The following is a 24,829-nucleotide window of genomic DNA, read 5'->3' on the forward strand; positions in this document are numbered from 1 at the left end:
CCTCTGTGTCCTCATCCAAATTGATCTCAGCTGAACTGCTGCTAGAAGCCTAAAAGCTTAACCAGCTCTAGTTCCTGGTCCTCACACCTTATATACCTTTCTGCTATCTGCCATCACTTCCTGTGATTAAAGGTGTGAGTCACCATGCCTGGCTGTTTTCAGTGTGGCTTTGAACTCACAGAGATCCGGATGCCCCCCAAGTGAAAGGATAAAAGGTGTGTGTGCCACCATTTTCTGGCCTCTATGTCTATCTAGTGGCTGTTCTGTCCTCTGACCCCAGATAAGTTTATTAGTATGCACAATATATTGGGGGACATAATATATCACCACAGCTCCTGATTCTAAGCCCACCAGCTGAGCTAGTTTCTGCCCCACCTGCAGGGCCACAACGGGTTCTCGACCACCCTAAGGAGGGAATGCAGAGACAGGAGATATAAAGGAAAATACACCAAGTCTAGATTCTGATCAAGGTGCAAATTTATTTTCTCCAGAAGGGTTTATATAGTTCCTGCAGGGTGAGGGGAGCAAGAAGCTGTCATCTGCATAAGGTGGGGCAAGCTAATAGGATGTTTGTATAGGATGTTTACAGGGTGAAATGGTCAAGGGCTCTGACTCAATGTCCTGTTGCTTGGCAACCTGACTGTAAGATGATCTAGTTCCCTGTCTTATCAGGGGTCTGTATTTTTCCACTAACTAGAGATTTTGTCCTTGTCCCTAACAAGTTTCCCCTTGAGATGTGGCACAGTGCTGCTAATATAGAGATCTGGTCCAAGTCTGATCATGCTGAGGATGATGGTTCTTTGGAAATGCTAAGAAGAGAAGGAAAATGAAATGATGTCTCAGGAGAAAAATAAAGGCCATCTTCAACTGGGGAAATGTTTTTACCCATACAGTTAATAGTTTTAGAATCAATGAAGACAGAGTCTACCATCAAAGCCTATTCATGAGTTTACCTAAGAAAGCTTGGACAGTATTGCTTAACTTTTCAAAGCCATTCTTCATGCTTCAAATGAGGAATGAAGAAAAACTTCTGAAGCTGCAGTGGGATTAAATTACATAATTCAAGTGTTAAATCTGAAGTGACTTGAGCACATGGTCCCAATTCAGTATGGCTAAAAATTACTCACCGTTCTGGATGAATGCAATTGTCTGTGAAGAATTCATGGTTATCCTATTTATGTGAGTTCTGAAGAAAAGAAGACTGTATATAAAAGTTCAACAGGAAAATAAAACCAGAAATTTGAGTAAATACAAAGGTATAGACATGAGTATTTCATGGGGTGATGTGCATTCCATGATGCTGTACTGATGAGCTAAAATGTTTATGGACAGGCACGAGACCATGCTAAGCTCTGAGTGGAATAGAAAAGTCAGTGTCAAAGGAAGTACAGAACCATAACAGAGTTCGCATCCAGGTATTGTCTGGCACTGAACTAGCCAGACTCCGCATTTCCCAGATTTTCACCCATTTTAATGGAGAAGTGGTGTATTTTCAAGGTCTCCCTCAAATGTATCCTTCCTATTCAGTACAAGGTTCCAGGAATCTGAACGTGTTTGCTGTGGCAGACATCAAAACATTTTCTGCCTGTTGTGTCTTGGGGTTCACACAGAAGATTTGTCTAACCAACATTACTGCTCTGATAGGTTCCCCTTATGCACACTGATTCATCAGAATTACCTCCTCACTGAAAGGAAGAAGTTCAGTATTTAGGAATCCATGTGAAGGGCCAATTTTGCTGTTAGAGATTTGTGATCCTTTGGATATGAGAAAGGATAAATAAGTGGATAGTACCTACTCCCTGTAGCAACTCACTGTCTTTATTGCTTGTGTTTTCTAGTCACATATTACAAAATTCAGTGTGATTTGCATCTTAAACTAATATTCATTGTGCAAATATAACAAAGGCTGAAGAGTAAACACTATTGAATGCCACTTTTTCTGTTTATTTTTTTTTTAAGCATCTAACTGTGTGATCCTGGCTGGCCTCGTATTCTCATCTTAGTGCAAGATGTAGGCAGTTCTACCTCAGCCCCCTGAGTTCTTGGGTGATAAGTGTGACCCACCACATCTGGATTTGAATTTCCACAGTGTGTCGTCAGGATCCTTAAGCTGTGTTCTTCTCAAAACTAATGGTCTAAGTAAAATCTCTTTCCTTTAAAAGGTTGCTAATAAATAAGGTTAATGAATCAACCCTGTACACACTGTCATTCATAAGATCTCATTCTTGATGTAACCTAATCACTATCTGTAGACTTTGTTAATAAAGCTATTTAGATAAAGGAATGACATTTAAGAAAACTAAGTGTGCTGAGAACATATATGCAGAAAGGATTTGTGACTGAACTAATTAGTTTTCTCTGTCATTTTCTCCTTTCACTCTGAGTTGACCTTTAATTTTCATATAGATGTTTCATGGCAGCACCTAATTTATATGACATGATTTTTCAGAAAAGTCCATATCAAAATGTACATAGAGAAATAGTATCTAACTCTTTAATATTTCAAGAAGACTTGTTGAAGCTGTTTTGACAAGACACAATAGAAACATACTTTTACTCCTTCCTGGTTTCTTCAGTAGACACTTGATATAAACTATGAATTAGTCTTTATGCTCACAAATTTTAGAATTGTATGTTAATGTGGCTCCTTGATATTTAAGAACTTGACTTATCTCTAAACAATAGTTTGGTTGAAAGTCTTTACCTATCTACCTTCTACTTCTGTGGAAACTGGAAGCATGTCAATTTGTTTTGATTTTTTATTTGTTTATTTATTTAATGGCAGATATTAAGAATTAAATATCTTTGGACCATCACATTAATATTAAGACATATAGCTTTCAACTTGGTGTAGCATTTTACAGCAATAGCTTAGATGCCTGCCTGTGTGGTTTTGACAGATGAGGTGGCAGTTATCTTAGGATTCTGTTACTCTCTAAATTGAAATGAGATGAATGTCACATGAGAAATCCTCACTGGTCTTAGAAAACCTCTAAATCCTTTTGAAAACATGGAGTACTGAGTAAGTCTTATGTGTGTACATAAAAGATGAGTATATCTCCAGACTTTGGATTCCCATGTATAATAAATAGTCAGAATCATAATTTAGTTCTGCATTAAATCATATCAGCTACTATGACAATTCTTTGTGTTGGACAGGGGTTGCATTTGTATATGGGTTACATGCTTATAGAAGTGAAAGACCAATGTCGTATATCTTCCCCAAAGGCTCTTCTCTAATTTTTTGAGACAGGGTCACTAAATGAACTTAAGCACACACTTATTGGCTTCACTGACTGGAGTGAGCACAAAAGATTTATTTTTCTCTACCACTCAAGTGCTTGTGTGACAGAACTCTGTATGACCACACACATATATATTCTACTTAAATGTTGGAGATCTAAACTCAGGTCCTCATGCTAGCAGCAGGCACTACCTACTAAATTATCCCTGAAGCCTGTGTCCTGCTAATTTTATACCTTTAATTTCCATTCATTTATATGTTAAGGTATATTTTCTTATATTATTTTAGTGACAATAAAGTTTTTTAAAAGTGGTTTTAAGAACAACAATTCAATTAACATCTTCCTGTGGTAGCATCTTATCAAATGTGCCCATGGTCAAGTATTCCATGGATGGATCAGAGAGACGAGAAGCTGGCATAAAAGCAGTTTTACATGAGTCCTTGCAGATCATCACTGAGCAACAGTGATGAATCTCTATCAATATGATCTTGAGTGTACTAAATACAACTTTAGATTCCTTTCCATGCTTTGCTTTTGTTCTTATATCTCAATTTCAGTGATCCATAGGAAAAAATAGTCCCTCTCTGCATTCCTTGTTTTCTCTGAAGACTGGAATTTTCCCATGACTGCTTTCTATCCACAAAGCAGACTCTAAATCTATCTTATCTGTTTCTACCCTTGTTAAGGGAGCCATGATAGCTGGATTTTTGGTGTGAATACTCAGGTCTGGATTCTATCTTACCAGGCCCCACTCTGATTTTGAACACTTCAAAAACCTTCACAGGACTATTTAGGGGAAGTTGGAGAGATTTTCAGGGACATATGCCAACTCTGAGGATCATGCATCTCCTCAGCCATTCATTTCTCATTGTCCAGTAACAAATATCTTTATAGAAGCTGGGAGGAAGTAGACCACCTAGACTCTAGTTGGGTCTGCATAAATCTGTGGGATATAATTTACATCCTGAAACCTTAACAGATTCAACTTTGAAGATCGTATCTGAAACTAATACACACTGGCTTTTAAAATGCTGAAGTCTCTCTCTCTCTCTCTCTCTCTCTCTCTCTCTCTCTCTCTCTCTCTCTCACACACACACACACACACACACACACACACACACACATACACACATTCTTCTTCTGTAACACGAATCTTAAAAGGTCTTATTAAATTAAAAAAAAACACAGAGCCAAATATAGGGGTGAAAGCCTAAGAGATAAGGGAAATAGTGAGAGCCACCAATTACTTTACCTCACCTGCTCTGTAGCTTCCAATTGCCATGACTTCCTGTCTACCCAGACTTTTATTGCCTTGCTGTACTGGCCTCTCATTGGCTCTTAGCCAAACTACCTCACTTCCTTGTCACTGCCTGTCTGTATAGACCTCCAGGTCTCTATGGTTGGTACTGGGATTAAAGGTGTGTGTCACCACACTTGACTCTGTTCCCTAGCATGGCCTTGAACACAGAGACCCTGTCTGCCATGTGATCGGATTAAGGGCATGTGCTCCCACTGCCTGACTCTTGTGTTCACTTAAAATGGCTTGCTATTTCCTCTGATCTCCAGGCAAACTTTATTTATTAACATACAAGTAAAATATCACCACATTCTTCTCTTGTGTTCTGTGATATTCACCCTTCCCAAAAGAGTTGAGCTGAGAATCTAGTATAGAAAAAAAAAGGAAAGAAGAATAAAAAGTGCACACACAAATATAGCACAGTATTGTATTAAAATATGACAGTGTGACACCAACCAAAGTAGAACTGAGGAAGGAAAGTAAGAATACAGAAGGCTATTATCTTCAATAAACAACAGGACCACTGCTCCAAACTTAGAGGATTGCTTTCCTAGATGCTGGGAGTCAGGCTAGCTGTCTCTATTCTTGGGAAACAGATGGTTATAAATGTATTCTCACAGAGCAAATGAACTCAGCCTTCTTCAGCCAGCACCAAACAACCTGAGAAGGGGTCATTGTTAAGTGCCATTTTGATTCCTGTTACTGTCTCCAAATTCCTCAGATCACATTGTACATCAAAGTATCCAGAGGTACTGTATTTAATTCTGTATAGAATCCAAGCAGTGGAGGGACCCTGCATTAAAACTATGGAAGCATCCAAACAAAATGCCTTCCGTTGGTGCTAGAAACCATAATTACTTGAGATGTGTTATTTTTTTCTCGTGAATTCTAGCATGCAATGGCTTTAAATGTGGGAATTATAGCTCTTCCATATTTGGAAAGTCTGTCAGGCTAGAGTGTTAATGAAAAGGAATTCTTGATCTAGGGGAATTAATACCCATGAATCTCCTAGCAACAGTCTGTAAACAAAGTGCCTCTTATGAGCAACCTAAGTGTTATAAATAGGATACTTTGAGTTGTTTTAGTAGGCATAAGAAAGGGCTGTTGAATGACTTACCAAGTGTCATTAAGCTAGTTGGAATGGAATATAGCCTTCCTCAGGAAGAACTTCTGGTAATAGAGGTTGTCATCTACCCATTCCTGTCCTCAGGGAGAAATATGGACACTAAAAGCATTTTAGGATTTTACAGTGTATGCAACATCATATTCATTTTATAGAGAATAAAGCTGTGCTCACAAAATAAATATAAATGTAAACCACATATAAAATCCCAGATACAAACTTTTTAGAGCTACTCTTAACATTGCCAGTCTCTTTGCAGGAACAGGAGATCTATGGAGGCAGGCAGATACTTGGAGGGCCTTGGCTCTCCTGGTCCTCAGAGGTTACTTATAGGAGCATTGGTGAGGTATTACTTACAGGGCCATGGCCAACTCAAATGTAACTACAGCATTGAAAGCCCACCTTAGCAGAGGGGAAGACACATGAAAGCTTGAACCCAGGAGCTCTCTGCAGTACAAAAGGTTGGAAAGTTTCTCCTTACTGCTTATCTAATTTTAGAGAGGAAGGAACTTTCTGAAGCTAGTCTGTTTCATATACTTCCTGAGAGTTGTGTTAATCACTTGAGTCCTAAGAAGCTTCCTGTCATAACTTTATCCCTCTTGGATGCAAGATCACAATTTAGAGGAAATTGCTGAATAACACTAAATTCCAAGCTTAAAGAAACCAGCCACTTAGATCTCTTGAGTGTCCCCAGTTTCATTCATATCTCCAATCTCAGGTCATTATATGGTTTAAAGTAGCAGTCAGTAAATTATTGTAAAAATAACTTATTTTCTGTGCTGAATAGTAAATCTGCCTGGCATGAAATATTTCAATGCAATGGGTCAGATGGGAAGAACAAAACAGAAAGAAATGAAGTGGTACTGTTACTCTGCAGATCTTTATTTAACTCTAGCTTCTGAAAGGAGTTCAGTGCTAAAGACTTACCCATAGTGTCTCTCACTCAATGACTGAATAATGAGAAAATATGACCAAATGGAAAAATTGGCTGTCTTTGAAACACAGGTATCATCTCTCTCTCTCTCTCTCTCTCTCTCTCTCTCTCTCTCTCTCTCTCTCTCTCTCTCTCTCTCTCTCTGCAAATGCCATCCATTACATGAGTATCCTCCACAACTGCCCTCCTCTTCACACAGCCCATAGGATGGTTTGACTCTTGCTCTTCTTCTAATTTTAACATTAGTGTGTGTATATTTTTCTACTAAGACACATAGCTGAACCTGGCTCTCTCATGGTGTCACTGAGGCTTTTGGTCCTGGCTTGTCATTCCTAGGAAGAAGCATGCACATAGCCCTGTGGAAAACTTACAGTGTTAGCACTAGCTAGGGCCAAAGTTCAGGGACTCTCATGGTAGCCTAATAGGAGATATAATAAAAATGTACACACTTTAAAAAAAATAACAGCATGAATACCCCAAGATGGCTTTGAATTTGCTAAGTAACCTAGGCTGGCCTCAAACTTGAAATCATCTTCCCTCCCAAGAATTGCCATTATAGGTATGGGTCACCAGTTCAGTTCTGTGTACTTTTTAATAGTTTTTCCTGTAATCTTGCATATCATAAGCAGTCTACCTGTTGTTCTTGCGTATTAAAAATATCATACCTATTATTAGTTTACTTGAGTGTTATGTAAAGTCCTATGCTTTGATTTTCACAACTTGTGGACTCTCCACTTTTCTAATAGTGAGTTTATATAAAACATATTGGAAGATACCTTAAGAACCTATCCCTCTTCTTTCCATGGCACAGTTCCCTTGTGCTCATTTTTAGAAACAGTGAAATTAAGTAAAGAATGAGGATTTTGAAGCCCAGACATCTCAGAGCAGGTTTGGTTCCTGCTTCATAGCAGCCTTGAAGCATGAAGCAAGTGTTAAAATGCTCTGATAATGCTAATTGTCTGAAAGGGTTTCATTTTGATTTGTACTTTGAGGAGAATCTCTGAGTGAGTTAGATTGTATAAAGTGTTGAATGCAATGCCAAAGACACAGGAAGCTTTGATAAGTGTTAGCAAGATGTGCATTATCCATTTGTATCATTACTAATTCAGGGAGGATAAACAGTTTTTGGACAATTGAAATATATCACCACATTTGCTTTCAGAAGCACCGTGCTAATCTATTCAGCTGCTGGCAAAGCAACTGAAATGTTACCTCTGTTTTGATTTGTGTTTCCTGGAAAACTTGCAAGATTGAATATTTTTTTGCCTTATGTTTGGGTACTGATTTATCTTTTATGAGATGCACTTTAGAGTCTTTAAATTGTTTTAATATCCCTCGCGTCACTTGATCATCCCGACAACTCAGCAGAGTTAGCAGGGCTGGCAATATTTACAGTCTACTAAAGAGAGAGAAAAGCGAAGTTCAGACTGTTTCATTAAGTGTCTCCTCCCAAAGCTGCAGACATCTGGCAGAGCCAGGAATTGAACCTTTCCTTTTGTAAACAGCAATTCATGGAGCTGGCATATTCCAGGCTTGAAAGGGTAGCTGTTGTATTAAAAAACAAAAACAAAAACAAGGCATAAATAGTTCAAGTCCTTAGGGAAATAAAATCCAAACATCTCTTAAGTTGCTTCCTTTCACTCATTTCAAGCTCTTAAAATAAGCTATATAGTTTAACTATCTCCTTAAAAGATTTATTAAGTAACAAAAATTTGAGTAGAGTTTATGACTTAGAGGTAGTTTTGGTGTTGTAAATATTTAATGATCATAGGAAATGTAGTTATAAATAATCAATATAATTTCTGATCATCATTAAGACAGTAACCAGGCCAGAAGGTGGTAGCACATACCTTTAATCCCAGCACTTGGGAGGCAGAGGCAGGTGGATCTCTGTGAGTTCAAGGCCAGCCTGGGCTACAGGGTGAGTTCCAGAAAAGGCGCCAAAACTACACAAAGAAACCCTGTCTCAAAAAACCAAAAAAGATACAAACAAACAAATAAACAAACAACAAAAACAGAAAAAAAAGAAAAAAGAACAGTAACTTGTCACATCATGGATCATAGTACTCACCCGGGGGGGGGGGAACATGCTGAGAAATTTTACCTGGGAGATGTATCATAGACAAAACTATTATATCCAATATAGTTGGCTCAGCATACCTGGAAAAATAGTCTAATATCATCATTCACTGGAAGTACAAATTAAGATGCTTTCTATTAGGAAGACCATCATAGTTTGAGACATGCACTTTTCTGCTTCTCCTTGTTTTGCAAGCAAAGATAGTAAATATCTTTGTAAACAAAGAAAGTCGTTAATGCTGGAGAATTTACCAATGACTGAGTTTACATACACATTGTACTGCTATGTTCTGTCAGGAGAACGATAGAAAAAAAGGTTCAGAGACTTTAGAACCCCTGAATTGGTAAAGTATTTATTATTTGTACTTAACAATCAAAGTAGAGATAGTAGAACTTCTGGTCTTGAGCAAAGAAGATTAATGAAAAAGATCTCACATATCAGGGGTAGGTACACTGCTGTATTTTCTCTCTCTCTTCATCTGAAATCATGTAGTGACCTGAACTGAGCTCTCCATCTCAGCCATCCATTGTCCAAAGAGGATTGTAAGTTTTCTCTTCAGTCATTATGCATGTGATTTTTGTTCATCCCCTCTGGAATTCCTCAAAGCATTTATTCATTCTTTCATATTTCATTGAGCACACATGGAATGCTTGTTTGCTAGATTATGAGCCCTGTGCCTGATTCTGTCCCTGTCATGTAACTCAAGACCCAGTCTTATCTCTGGGGTCTTCAATAGGGTGTGTATTATGTACTTTTCCTTTTTCTCGATGATGATAGTCATTAGAACTGTTCACATACCTAAAGTGGAGCTGGACCATGACTTTTGATTCCATTTTTTTTAAAGCAAGCCCTCATCAAACAGGTAATAAGTATGTCCTTTCTAACTTTAAATCTGCCTTGACCTTCTTTGTGTCTGTGGAGATCAATGAGATGAAAGTATTCCATAAAGCACTTACCTCACTTTGAGGAAGTGAGTATAGACTATAGTCATTCAATGTCCCTGCTTATGTACATAGCATCAGCTGGATATGCAGCCTCAATGAAAGACATGGGAAGCAGAACCACTCAGTAAACTGTTTGTAAAGTCTGACAATAGAAGTAAAAACCACGTGTTTCAAGAAGACTGTTGCTAGACTGCTGCGAGGCAATACAAACTGCAGTGTGGCTTCATCTCTGCCCCTTGTTGAGTTGGATGTCTCACACATCTAAGTGTCCCTTAAATTTAAATACATCCATCTGCTCTGCCACCTGACTACACACACTCTTTGCTCCTGGGCCCTTTTGTTCTCATTTTCTCTCTCCTGTAGCTCTTCTTTCTCCTGCTTCTCATTTTTTCTTTCTCTTGCTATTCTTTTTTCCATTATAATCATTTTAACTTCAATTCACATGAAATCTTTCTAACAAACACAGATCAAATCATGGACTGAATAACAGTGTATGTATCCATTGGCTAATCTCAACCGCTGTCCACCAGTGTCTAATTTACTTTCAGATATATTGGTCACACTTGTATTACTAACCCACAGTGAGTAGAAAGCTTTTACATTACTTAATAGTTTATCTTTAAGATGGATAGTCCCTTAAAGATGCATAGTACTTGAGAATAGAGAGATGGTTGAACAGTGAAGAGTACTTGCTCCCAAACCATGAGGACTGGAGTTCAGATCCCATCATTGACATAAAGGACCATTAGGTTTTCCTTGCACATGTCTGTAACACCATCTCCAAAGGGAATACATTGGCAGGAGAACATTTGTAGCTTTTGGACTTCCAGCCTAGCTTAGATGTAAGCCCTGAGCTCAGAAAGAAACACTGACTCAGAGGAACAGGGAGAGAGTAATAGAAAATATTCACTCTCTACATATCTTCACACAGACTCTTACACAGATACAACCACACACAAAGATCCAAAAACTCGCTCTCTCTTTTCTCCACCCACACTTTCTTTTTTTTTCTTGCCTTCCTTTTCTCTCTTATCAACCCCACCTACTCATTTCTTTCTGTTTCTTCTTCATTTTTCTTTTCTATCCCATTGCTTTTCTATTCTTCTCCATTCCTCTCTGCTACAGCATCTCTCCCTAGGCCCCTTCGTTCTTTCCTCCTCCCTTCTCAAATTGTTTATCTGATTGTATGTTGCATTTGCTATTATATCACACAAGAAACCTGATGAAACCAGTATTTTAATTTAGTGTATTATGATCAGAAGAGAAAGTAATCCTATTTGGGAGAAAAAATACTCTAGATTGGGAAAAAAAAGAAAACAAAGTAGCATTTTTCTTTCTAATCTGAAAAAAAATAGCTGAAATTTTAACTTTACATGCATAAGTACATCTACATACTACTTCCTAAATTTAAAAGAACACTCTCTGATGCTTCCAATGGGATCCCAATACACAGCACAGGACCATCTTGAACTCGAGGTCCTTCCACGTTCACCTTTCTGCTGCTGGAATTATAGGCATGCACTATTGCACCATGCTCCTCAGAACACATTTCTTTGCTCCATTTTGAATTCAGTATCTCACCAGTAATTCTAGATATGTATGAAAATAAGACTCAAAGCATATAAACAAAAAACTGGGTTTAATATGGCAGAAGAGGCATCTCCATGAAGACTTGAAACTGAATCTATCTATACCTTAACAAATTATAAGAAACACACACACACACACACACACACACACCATTTAGGTTTGTTGAATAACAAAGTGTAACGTGTATTTTTATGCTAGTTTTAGTAGCCAATGTTATACTTATCTTTGCTAAGTCTGTTGCTCTTACACCCCAACAGATTGATCTTAGTCATGAAATCCTGGGTTTACTCTTTCAGAAGACCTTTGACTTGTTGGGGGTCTATGAATCTTGGTGTTGAGGCAGAAGTCTTCTTTTAGTCCCACCCCCAACGCCCACCCATGCACACTGTATGTAAGCCCTGCCCATCAACCCTGCTATGCCTGTGTTTATTTGATGTGTGTATCTTTAGTTGGACACAATTGGAAATTTAAAAATAAATTGTAAATGAAAACAGTTGTAAGAAAGTAAAATGAAGCAGTCTTCCAGGGAGCATGCTAGGTTACAAAGTGGTAGAAAGTAAAGATGGTTTGACTATACAGCTTGTCCTGTGTGCTGGAGTTCTCTGCTCATCTGAAGTAGCCTGCTGTTGTTTTAGAACATTACAGGTATCCTTTTTCAGATAACATCAACTTGTAGTTACTAGGTTAGAAGATGAGTTCATAAGTTTTCTTTTCTATTTTTCTGTTTTGCTTCTTCTACTAGAAACTTGTGAGTTGTACTGGATGTTAAATTCTATACCCACAGGAATATCAGGGATGGACACAATGGCTGTTTTCAAAACCATTCATTTCATCCTACAGGAAACTCTAATGAATGATTCAAAAAGATTAAAGACTGCAAATGAAAGTCATGCCTAAGGTGGAGATTATAAGCTCAGAAAAGTGTTTGCTGAACACTCAGGAAGCCCTAGGTTTGCTTCAGAGCATCACACAAACCAAGTGTGGTACATAACTGTAATCCAAGCATGAAATAGATGAAGTCAATGGGGATCAGAAGCTCAAGGTCATCCTTAGCTGCAGAGACTCTTCAAGGCTATCCTAAGCTAGAGACTGTCTCAAACCCATACATATACATCATGACTGACATGCAATTGGAAAGATAAATTATGACTCAGAACTGGACCAGAACATGAAAAGAATGAGGGTGAATCCCCTAGTTTGTTCCCTTTTCTAAGTATATAAAAAAGCCATCTTTTGACTGTACATGAAGCAAAATAAGAGTAAGGAAGGAAAGGGGCATCAATTGGGAAAATGGCCATTCTTTCCTTAGGGTCTTTTGAGGGTTAAATGTCAAGCCATGAATAGCCATCTCCACACAGCCTAGCCCATAGACAGTCAACAACAAACACACTGTGGTTGTAATGCAGTAACCCACTGTGAGCCCAGCAGTATTTCCCCCACCTCACTCATCCAATCCAACTCTCACTCATCCCCACCTACAAATAGAGATGCATCAATGCAGTTTACCTTTGGGGCTCAACCCAGACCTCCTCATATTCCTTATTTTATATGTGTATGACAGCAAGGCCTTGAGTTGATTTTTATTCTGCAGTTCTTTAAGTGTGGTCATTATTAAAGTTTACACTGAAGTAAATTTCTGTAAAATTAAATCTTTTTGTTATTCATATTCTTCTTCAAAAGAGAAACAAGACCTGATGAGGAAAAAAGGAAAAGTCAGTGGCTATTTACATATTATTTAGTTTTAAATTGTGCATAGGATTGCAACAGGCTCTTCATGGATCCTACTGAATTGCCACAGGATTTGTCTACCACTGCAACATCTCACAACATCTTCTCCAGCATCCATCTCCTCCCCTAAGTCCCTGCATCCCCCTTAGCTAGAATCTAGCAATTTGCTAGGACAAGAATATGCATTAACTCTGTTTTTAAGTGCCCTGTAAAAATTTTTCTTAATTAGAGTATTTATTGTTTTCAGTAGATCTAAGCATTAGTGTTTAGAATAATTAAGTACCAATGCCACTAAAGACTTTAATCTCAATAAATATGTAAACCTTTGTGTTCAATATTCCTTTATGCTCAAAATGTACATAATACTAAGTTTAAAATTGCATCCAGGACTGGGAAAATGACAAAGTGGAAAGGGCTTGCTATAAAAGCAAGAGAAACTGAGTTTGGATCTGCAGAACCCACATAAATCTAGACCTATATCTCACACCTGTAATCCTAATACTCCTAAGGTCAGATGGCAGGCAGAGTTGGGAGAATACCTGAAAGTATTTGGGCCAGAGATCTTGATATATACAGCAGTGAACAAGAAAGCCTATTTCAAAAATGTGGCAGGCAAGAAGCAACATCCAAGGTTATTCATTGATACACACATATGTTGCTGTGTACATAAGAACACACACACACACACACACACACACACACACACTTCTTTTAAAATTGCTGTAAGGTCAAAGGAGGCTTGGTTTCAGATAGTTCTTTGCAGAGCAAATAACTTCAACTAACATTTGAAAGCAAAATAAAACTCTCAATTGTTCATTCCTTTTGAAACATATAGTGAGCTTTTTCAGTCCGTGATGTCTACTGAGCCTTTCTTGGACCTCTGTCCTTGAGTGAAAGGACCAATGTCTCTGACTGGCCATCCCATCTCTTCCTGTTATGTTCTCATTCAAACAGGATTACCCATCCTAATAATATCAGTTCTGCTTTTTTCATTGTTGCATCTCTATTTGCCTGTTAATGTGAATATGCATCTTCACGGAAGCCTATCATCTGAGAAAGGAATGCCATCCAGAGGACAAGCAAAGCCAGCCCTTCAAAGTAAAGGGCTCCACAGTAGAGTAGTCATTAAACATGCCGATGGGGAAAAGCATGTGTCAATTATAATTGTATAAGGCAGCTAATTCATATTCAACAGGAAGAGTGTGCATTTGATCGAAGTATACTGTATGAAATTCTCGAAGAATTAACAAAATATTATTCTTTAAAATGGAGTGTGCATTTGAAAGTTAAATACTGGACTCTGTATAAAAGTAACAAGCCAAAAGTCAGGAGATGGGGGAAATTAGCTTCTTTGCACACCAGACACCCAGAATATAATGCTATTAAATTCTCCCTTTATCTCAAACTCAGAGACTTCATTGCAAACATGAGAGTGAAGTAAAGAACATGAAGGATAGGGTATAAGAACATCTTATATAAGCAGTGAGGTTAAAAGAATGAGGTGTTAAGTGAGAATTAATTGGAAAAGCTTTTTATAATTCTGTTGCAAGCTATGCTGTTAAAGATATTTAACACTGCTTTGCAGCACGAGTTTTATGTACTTAATGCTACTCCTTTGGAGTGTTATAAATTGGTGTGTGAATAAAAACAGCAGTTGAAGAAACCTAGAAATACTGGATATCAAGCTTTATTAGGTAGTTAAACCATTAGTACATTGCATGGAAAAAATGTAGTCTTGGCTAATTTGTGGCTCTGATGTACCTTTGTATACTTGCCCTGTATTCTGTTGCCATGGATATAATACCTTATTTCCTCAGGACAACACAATAACCACAGTAATTGTGATGATGGTGGGAGTTGGGGCACCTGTACAACTGGCTAATCTCTTCATCAAAGCAAATCAACACTTCCAGAATCTTGTAAGCAAGCTCTTTCATCTCATTTGTTACACTTACAGTCGTCCATGCCTCTTTCTGCATTGGTCCCTAGGAAAACAATATGTCACTATTCTCAGGGGATGGGGAGAGAACATATTACAAACTTCTACTTTACTTCAGACAGCATACCTATGAGAGACCAGATGGACAAAACACACAAACAAACAATAACAGCAAACCAATATCACCCAAATCAGGCTTAGTTACAGGAAATTGGGTGAATAGTTACTTACAAGCTCATTAATGACCAGGTTGCATCCTTAGAACTTTCTACATTGCCCCCTGCATGGTTCTTAGGCTGCTCAGCTGGTCAGCTGGAGAGTCTCCATTTATAACCTTGGGGATGTACCTTGTGACTTCTTTACAGTGTTCGAGCTTCCTTAAACGTATGAATTTTATTTAATTTATAATTTTCATTTACTTGAGTCTTAAGAAGCCTCCCTCTGAAGGGAGATGGAAATCACTACCTAACAGAAAGAATGTCATGGGTTTTGAAAGATTAGGATCATCTGTGAATGTTCCAGAGGAATTTATCATTCCTAACTCCCAGTGGTTGCCATCAATATTGAAACATAATCAGATACCAAGTAGAAAAAGAGCCAGGAGTTAAAGTAATACTTCATGAGTAGCCAAGACTTCAAAGTTACCAAATATTTGTAGCTGCCTGTTGTGGTTTCAGTTTGAAGTGCAATGCCCCCATAGGCTTACATTTCAAATTTGCAGTGCCCAGTTTGTGATGCTATTTTGATATAATCCTTGAAAATTTGCAAGATGGGGCTTAGCTGGGGTATGTAGGTTACCATGTACAGGTTCTTGGGAGTATATTATCCCTGGTCATCTTCTGTCACTCTCTTCCTCCTCGTATCGATGTGACTAGCTGTTCTTTGCCACAGGCATCATTGACCATGATATATTGTTCAAATACATGGGGCCATACAGACTGAAGCCTCTAAAACTGTCAGGCTTTTCTCCTTTAAACTGTCTTTTTCAAGCTGTTTTGTTATAGTGATATAATCAGTTGCCATAGTAGGAAAATAATATCTCACTGGTATTTGTGGTTGTTGGTAAATAAACTCTCCACATCTGGTTCTCTATAACAAGGCTACGTTTTTCAAGTTCTGTGAGTTTGACAAATTTAATCCTGAAATTTTCCCAGAGCCTCTAATATGTTAATGTACCTGGTGACTCTCCAAGAAAGGCATAGCCTTAAGTATTTCTCCAGCAATAAGATATTTCATTACTGAAAACAGTTCTATTATTTTTCAAAGTGTTCTTTCTGGCATAAATGTCCTTATTAAAGCATGCTAGAAATTGTTCTCCTGTATTATTGGACTGAAATCATTTCATAGTGAGTTTATAGTGGTCATAATACCTCCAATATTGCCTTTTTTGAGTGCTATAAAAACAGGAAAAATTTGCAAAGTATCATGTTAGAAAATTACTATTAAAAATGAATAGGCTTATAAAATAAGTAAGATGGCACTGTTAGTACAGTAAACATGGCCTCACAGCATTCAAATGATGCTAAGATATAATTGCTGGACTCGCTCTAAAGTTCTTTTAACTTTGATTTCTGTTTTAAATTTTTGTAATAAAAAGTTTGAATCCAGTGAAATAGGTGAAATATTAATTTCATATATATAGATAAAAGCCAGTGAGATGATGCCTGGAAAATAAAAGCAGTATATGAAGCAGCAAAACCAACTGCTTTCTCCAAGGCAGAACTTAGAGAACACTTAACAGTTATCTGAGAGGAACTAGAGCCACAGCTCAGTAGTTAAAAACACTGGCTGCTCTTCCAGAAGATCCAGGTTCAATTCCCAGCACCCACATGGCAACTCACAAATGCTGATAACTTCAGTCCCAGTTTTGGAGATCTCTTTTGGCCTCACTAGGTGCTAGGCTTGCATGTAGTAAACAGAGAGACAGGCAAAACACTCACATAAAATAGTGGAAAAAAACTTTTTTTTAATTTCATTATTTAATTTAATTTTACATATCAGCTATATTCCCCTATCCTCCCACCTCCCCTGCCCTCCCCCCAATCCATCCCCCATTCCCATCTCCTCCAGGGCAAGGACTCCCCTGGGGATTCAGCTCAGCCTGGTAGATTCAGTCAAGGCAGGTCCAGTCTCCTCCTCCCTTCACCCAGGCTGAGCAAAGTGTCCCAGCATAGGCCCCAGGCTCCAAAAAGCCAGCTCATACACTAAAGACAGGTCCCAGTCCCACTGCCTGGGGGCCTCCCAAACTCTTCAAGCTAATCAACTGTCTGACTTATCCAGAGGGTCTGATCCAGTTGGGGGCTCCTTAGCTATTGGTTCATAGTTCATGTGTTTCCACTAGTTTGGCTATTTGTCCCTGTGCTTTTTCCAATCATGGTCTCAGCATCTCTTGCTCATACAATCCCTCCTCTTTCTTGCTAATTGGACTCCCAGAGCTCCACCTGGGGCCTGGCCATGGATCTCTGCATCTGCTTCCATCAGTCATTGGATGAGAGTTCTACCATGACAGTTAGGGTGTTTGGCCATCTGATCACCAGAGTAGATCAGTTTGGACTTTCTCTTGACTATTAGCAGTAGTTTATTCTTTTATGAGAAAAAATGTAAATACTATGGAAAGAACCAAAAAGAAACTCAAATTAATAAAATGATACTTGGATGTCTCACTTTTAGTAGTTTCTGTTCGAGGTAAAATTATTTTAAAACAACACAAATTAACTAAATTTAGTTACTAGTTGCTTGAGCTGTACTTTTTGTTTTCTGGAGCTATGTCGTTGAAAATAAAGTTTATTTCAGAAATTAAAAATAACCAGGAATATCAGGTTCAACGGCACAAATCCAATATGCCAATGTTTAAAGACATAGTTGGGAAAATTGCTACAAGTTTAAGGCCAGCCTGTTCACAGCAAATTTCTCACCAGGCAAAGGGCAGGGACTTTCTTAGCAAGCTATTTGAATATGTTAACAAGCCTTAATAACTTGTACTTCACTGTTAATATGTGAAAAGATTTTTTAAATAAAGAGATTTTTTTTAATTGGATGTAGATACAGTTACATGTAGAATTAGGGTGTATACTCAAAGATACTCAAATTGGAGAACGGGATTGTGATATGTTACAAAGCTATATCCATTGGTAATAGGATATCCAGAGAGACAATAAGATTTCAATTCATTCCTCACATTGTTTGCCAGAATAGATCTTGCATATAGATCAATTGCTTACATCTGAAAGATCACAATTATACAAATAATGCTCAGCATGGTGGCACATGCCTGCCTTGCCAGCCCTTGGGAAGTAGAAGCAGAAGATCACAATTCCAGGCCTGCCCGGGTTATGTAGTGACAAACATTCTAATACAATCATAGTTAATTTGAATTTATTTATTTACTTAATTGAACAAGTGCTACAAAGAAATGTGGATAAAGTCTGATACTCTTGGGCTGAGAATATTTTTTTTAAACCTCTATTATTTTTCTGTCTGAGGATGGTGGCACATGCTTTTATCTTCAGCACTCAGGAGGCAAAGGGAAATAAAAGCAACTAATTATTTTCATGTGTATGAATGCATGCCTCCACATATGTTTGAGCATTGCATGGGTGCCTGGTACCCAGGGGGGTGAGAACAGGGTATCAGATTCTGTGGAAATGGAGTTTCAGAGCCTCCATACAAACTGGATCTGAGTCCTATGCAAGAGAAGCAATTGCTTCTAACCATTGAGGCATCTTTACAGCCCAGAATATCTTTTTAAGCATGATTCAGCAATCAGAAGTAATAAAGGAAAAGAAATTATGAAAAAATGAATAAATTTTTTGTCTGGAAAAAGATGCTTCAAAGAAAAATGCAAAACAGAGGAAATGTTTGCAATTTATTCCTTATCTGTATAATTAATAAAGCTTTTAAAAACAGAGGAGGAAATGAGGGGGTTTTCTTTCTTTCTTTCTTTCTTTTTCTTTTTTTGTACACATTTGCTTGATTGTGAACAAATGTCATTCTTTCATACACAAAGATGTTAGAATTTCCAAATTTCCATATGAGGAAAATGCAAGTAATGGGCTGGGGAGGTTACTCAATGGTTAAAGTGATGCTGTACAGGCCTGTTGTCCTAGTTCAAATCCCCAGAATTAATGTAAATATGTAAGCATGGCCATGTACATACCGTAACCTGAGAGCTTTGTAGGGTGGAGACAAAAGATTCTCTAGGGCTTGCTGGTTTCCAACATAGCTTCAAGTTAAGTGAGAGACCCTGTCTCAAGAGAATAAAGCAGAACATATTAGAGTAAGACTCCAGATGCTCTCCTCTGGTCTCTGTTGTACATCTAACCAGATGTGTGTTTATATGTCACAAATACAAACAAAGAAAAAAAAAACAAATAAAAGTGGCAGTTGGAAGCAGCCCTGTATCTGATGAATTAATAAGGAAATTTTGCAGTGTCTTCTGATGGCATGGTCGTGAAGAAATAAAATTTCCTATCTTGTGACCTGTACACAAGATAGGTACAGCCCCTCTAGAGGGGACTTGACAGGTATAGATCAGCAAGCCAGATGAATATACCCTTTTCAAGGTGGTGATTTGAAAGGAAATGGTCACCAAATGCACCAGTAGGAGGTGTGGCCTTGTTGGAGTGGGTGTGGTCTTGTTGGAGGAAGTGTGTCACTGTGGAGGTGGGCTTTGAGGTCTCATGCCACACCCAGTGTCACAGTTCATTTCTTGTTTCTTGAAAGATATAGGACACTCAGCTAACTCTCCAGCAACATGTCTGCCTGCACCCCACTATGTCCCACCATTAGGATAACAAACTGGACCTCTGAAAATGTAAGCCACCACCTCAATTAAATGTTTTACTTATAGGAGTTGCTGTGATCATGGTGTGTCTTCATAGCAATAGCTACCCTAACTAAGACATTTAGACAGCCCCATGTTTCAGAATCTTCCCCTAAAACAAAAGTTTGTCAAAAATAGCACGCATGTACACACACATACACACACACACACACACACACATACATACACACACACACACACACACACACACACACACACACACACACACACACACACACAGTCAGAAGTTTTTCCAGTCCCACCAGGCCCCTCCAGTCCCTTGGCCAGCTTATAAAAAGATCACTCAGAAGATTATATTTATTATAACTGTTTGGCCATTAGCTCGGGCCTATTACTGACTAGCTCTTACACTTAAATTAACCAATAATTCTTATCTATGTTTAGCCATGTGGCTTGGTATCTTATCCCAGTTCTGCCTTGACATCTTGCTTCCTCTGTATCTGTCTGGTGACCCTTGACTCAGCCTCTCCTCTTCCCAGAATTCTCCTCATCTCCTCGCTCCACCTATACTTCCTGCCTGGATACTAGTCAACCAGTGTTTTAGTTATCAACCAATCAGAGCAACACATATTCACAGCATACAGAACAATATCCCACAGCACACAGACACATACACACACACACACACACACACACACACACACACACACACACACACACACCAGGCTCTTCATTATACCATGTGTTGTAAATAATTTGCCAGACATGCTGTTAGGGCATTCTGAGGACATTAGATGCTTATTATACAATGACATAAATTAATAATCATTGCATTGCACTGTCATTAAGAACCAAAAATTTCCTTGAAAGGGAAATTAGAGAAAATAGTCAAGATTAAGTAAAACTCTTGGATTCACCTTGAAAATAGCACCGAATTTGTGATGATTATGTCTTAAAGGGAAACGAACTAAAAACCCTATTCTACATGGAGTCCACAGTTTCAGTAGCAAGCAGTGAGTATCCATGTGACTGAAGCATTAAAATGTACTAAACTATTTACCACATGAAATATCAATGTATATTCTTCAAAGAAAAATATGAATTTAGATAAACATGCTAAATATGAGATTTCTCTCATGGAGATTATACTTCACAAGTACACTTCACAAGTGTCTTGCCTGTCCCAAGTTGGCCTTAAAATCTTTAACTATCTGCCTCTACCTCCCAAGTGCTCGGTTTACAGGCACCAGCCAGTCACACCTGGCCTGGATACATAATATAACACACAGGACATTGAAAATCTGCTAGATATCCAATGCTGTGCTTTGTCATGTGAATAGATGGGATATAAATTGCCAGGGAGATCTATGGGGAGAGCCTTACAATTCACTGCCCCTATGGATATAATAGAAGACTGAAATGTTTAATGTGACTGACAACCAAAATATAGTAACTTTGCACTTACATCTGGAAGGGAGAATTAAACTATGAGGAGTGGAAACCAGACAAAGGTTCCTATCAAAGGAAGTTAAATTATGTGAGCAAATCCAGAGGGATTAACAGTAGTCACATGTGTAGAAGACATGGGACAAGTTTGCTGTGAATCTGTGTCTCCTCACAATGTCAGAAGCTACCCATAAAGTATCACCAACATGGTCACATTAACATGAGCTAAACAAGAACAATACCAACAGACATGCCAAAGTGGGCAGGGAAAGCCCATGAGGCCTCAGTTACACAAAGAACTACAAGCAATTACAGAATGCTAAGAACAGGAGAAATAGTCTTCTCCAGGGAAATGTGGAGCAATTGGATCTCCAATACCGAATGGTCACCCCTCAAAATATATACAAGAAACATTATACAAACTAACTATATTGTATATATATATATGTGTGTGTGTGTGTGTGTGTGTGTGTGTTATATGTATGTATATACATATACATATAGGCACATAACAATAATTAATGAAAGGGGGGCCATGAATTGGAAAGAGAGAAAGGAGGATATATGGGAAAGCTTACAAAGAGGAAAAAGAATGGGGGAAATGATATAATTATATTATAATCTCCAAAATAAAAGTAATTTAAAAAAGAATACTCTAAAAGCCCATGTACACACACACACACACACACACACACACACACACACACACACACACACACACACCAAACAAACAAACCTGGAGTCAGGGTAGAGAAAGGTCAACATGATAATAACATGGTCTATGGTATGACAAATCAAGCTGCCACCATTGCTTTCCCATGAGTAGAATGCGGAGATAGAATACATAACTCACAAAGTGAAGATGGAATCTAGAGAAGCAGGACAAAGCTGAGAGGTGTTTCCAATGTGCATGGAAGCAGAGTACTTGTCAGCTGTTACCATGATGGTGCAGATGGGGGCTGAAGAATGACCACCTATTGTGGACAGGGGAAGTGGGTTACATCATATTCTGTGGTTAGTGGAGAGCCAGTGAGAGATTCTGAGTCTTGAGTGTGGTTGTCATCTCTGCCATTTGCAGAGACAAACATGGAGAATGAATCATTAAGTGAAGACCTCTAGCCTCACATCCTGATGAAAGAGAAAGACATGATAAAACTCAAATATTGGTAGTGTGTCCAAAATGCTGTGGATTGTCTGAGGTAGAATTGGTAAGACTGAGAAATACATTATATCTGTTTATGAGAGACAGTGGGTGAGAGAAAGAAAATATTATAAAAATAATGAAACCAGAGTTTCTGCTCTAAGTACCCAAGTCTCCAGTAATGACCATAGTGGATACAAGAGCACACCAGGAATGTATGTATGGGAACGATAATGAGTTCAGGCTTGGAGGTCAGTGTCTGTCTGTCATGTTCCTGTTGTCCCTTCCAGAGCAAACAACCTTTAAAGATTTTAATATAGACCCTTCACCTCCATCCAGACCAAGATAGAAAATGTGAAGCCTTTGGTATAGTGAGAACACACTATTCCAGGTTTCATGTTGGCTCATGACAAAAGCCATCACTGTTCCTTTGAAGGCTTGCTTCTGAGGTGTACCCAGTGAATCAAAACATTGAATGTGATAGCCTCTGAAGGAAAATTCCACAAATTAGAAAAAAAATAGAACATGATGACCACAGGTGGCTATATGGCTTGCACTGTTAGACTTTTCAAAGACTTATTATCTTCATGCATGATCAAAAGCAGATGGAAATGTGCACTCCCACTCAACACCGATCTGTCTGTGTTTCTTGTTTTAATGTGCAGGACAGGAGCGAATTGGAAAAGACTCCAATTATGAGCAGGAGGGTAAAGTTCAGTTTGTGATTGATGCTGTCTATGCCATGGCACATGCCCTTCATCACATGAATAAGGATCTGTGTGCTGATTACCGGGGAGTATGCCCAGAGATGGAGCAAGCAGGGGGAAAGAAGTTGCTGAAGTATATCCGCAATGTTAACTTCAACGGTGAGTCTCCAAATGTCTGTACTATTGGGAATGCTAAGCAAATATCTTCTCTTATTTCATAAGCTACAGAAATCACATGACGGCATTGTTATTGACTCAAGAAAGATCAAAACCTTGCTAATTATATACTTTCAAGTGATCGAACCAGTGTGGGAATGGGTGAGGAAATGAAACTTAGAAAAGAGAATGAATGACTACATATTGGAGGGCTATTTTATATTCTTTTCTTCAAATCCATATCTTTCACAAGAGCCTTTTTTTCTTTAGTGAATGTAGGTGAGGGAGAGAGGAAAGAAAGGAAGGGAAAGAGGCAGGAGTTTTATCATCGCAAGATCATAAGGAGTGGTTAAAAGTTGGTATACAAACTATATCTCAGGTCATGAGCTTACCCCTCAAACTACAAAACCTTCCTGTGATAAGCTACCCAAAAGGGACTAGTAAATGTAAATGGGAAAACAATAAAATAAATCATAACAGCTAGTAAATACACATTTGGGGTGTTGATAATTCTGATACTAGCTTTTACATGCAATAGGACTGAGAAATTATTAAATGTATTGTATACAATAAGAAATATGTTCACTTATGGCAATAAATTAATAGAAATTGTGTATGATTAAAATTTCAGATATCATATCAACATGAATTTGTACATATATATGCAAATAGGTATAAAAATAGCTGTACATGAAGATGTGCATATACGGCTCAAGCTATTTACATCTGTCTGCCTAGAGGTCAAAGATGGCATCTCGGAATAAACAAGAATACCTAGAACTAGGATCTTATTAGGAATATCATTTTCAGTCCAAAGAACCAGAACTCCTTGCAGAAATATATTATTTTTCTTATTTACTTTTCTCATTTTAGGTAAATAAATAAATGTGCAAAGAAGAGAAACTATCTGGCTCCCACTTTACAACTACCAAATGGCAGGGAGCAATCTATAATTCACATCTCTTTCAAATCTGCTAAGAAGAATTCAGGATTCCTTGTGCATAGTTAGGATTTTGACTTATATTTCTTATTAAGCATGATTGTACTTCTCTAGAGACTTTGGTAAGGAAGTCTATTTACCCCTAGGATTTTTTTTGAGTACAACTCAATATTTCTGACCTTCACATTCAGGAAAACGTTGTTTTACTTACTGATAATAGTTTCTGGAAAGTATGACCACAACTTCTCCAAGTGGGTAACCTCTTGCTGCAAATGGGGATGGGGTGGGAGCTAATTCAAAGATTTTTTTTTCCTGGTCACCTTTTCCTACATCACAAATACATGCAGAGACCTGAGTACAAATGCATTCTAGTTGTCTCTTTGCTGACTAATCGATCTAAATGGATCTATGGAAATGTTTTCTAATGTAACTTTAAACAATTTGTGATAGAAAACTCCAAAATAATAACCATCTAGACCTACTGATTCCTAGGAAAGAAATGGGGAGTCCAATGGATATTGTAAAATCACATCTAAAATATTTTTACTTTCCTCTCTAGAGAGGTGAGATCCATATTCACTTTATCTGAATCTGTTTGTAACTAGTTTGAAAGGATGTTATGGAACATCTAAAGTATAATTTGAAGTTGAGTGCTGAGTGGGCTTCTTGACATATTTGCACTAAAAACAACAAACCTTAAACTACCAAGCTGGAAGAAAAGCAAAATGCCACCCTCACAGGTAAAGGTAAGTGGTCTGGCCACATTTAAAGCTGAG

At 38.1% G+C, this 24,829-nt stretch overlaps 1 protein-coding gene across 2 annotated transcripts in view; it reads left to right on the top strand.

The window, feature by feature from the left end:
* Positions 1–24,829, top strand: part of Grm7 (glutamate metabotropic receptor 7) — a 905,956-nt gene that overhangs the window by 593,937 nt on the left and 287,190 nt on the right. For both annotated transcript variants that reach the window (XM_042273759.2, XM_042273760.2), the window contains exon 6: positions 22,916–23,116. In XM_042273759.2, the coding sequence (XP_042129693.1) occupies positions 22,916–23,116 (201 nt within the window). The remainder of the gene's footprint in view (positions 1–22,915; positions 23,117–24,829) is intronic.

Source organism: Peromyscus maniculatus, chromosome 3, assembly GCF_049852395.1.
Source record: "Peromyscus maniculatus bairdii isolate BWxNUB_F1_BW_parent chromosome 3, HU_Pman_BW_mat_3.1, whole genome shotgun sequence".
Taxonomy (NCBI): Eukaryota; Metazoa; Chordata; class Mammalia; order Rodentia; family Cricetidae; genus Peromyscus; species Peromyscus maniculatus.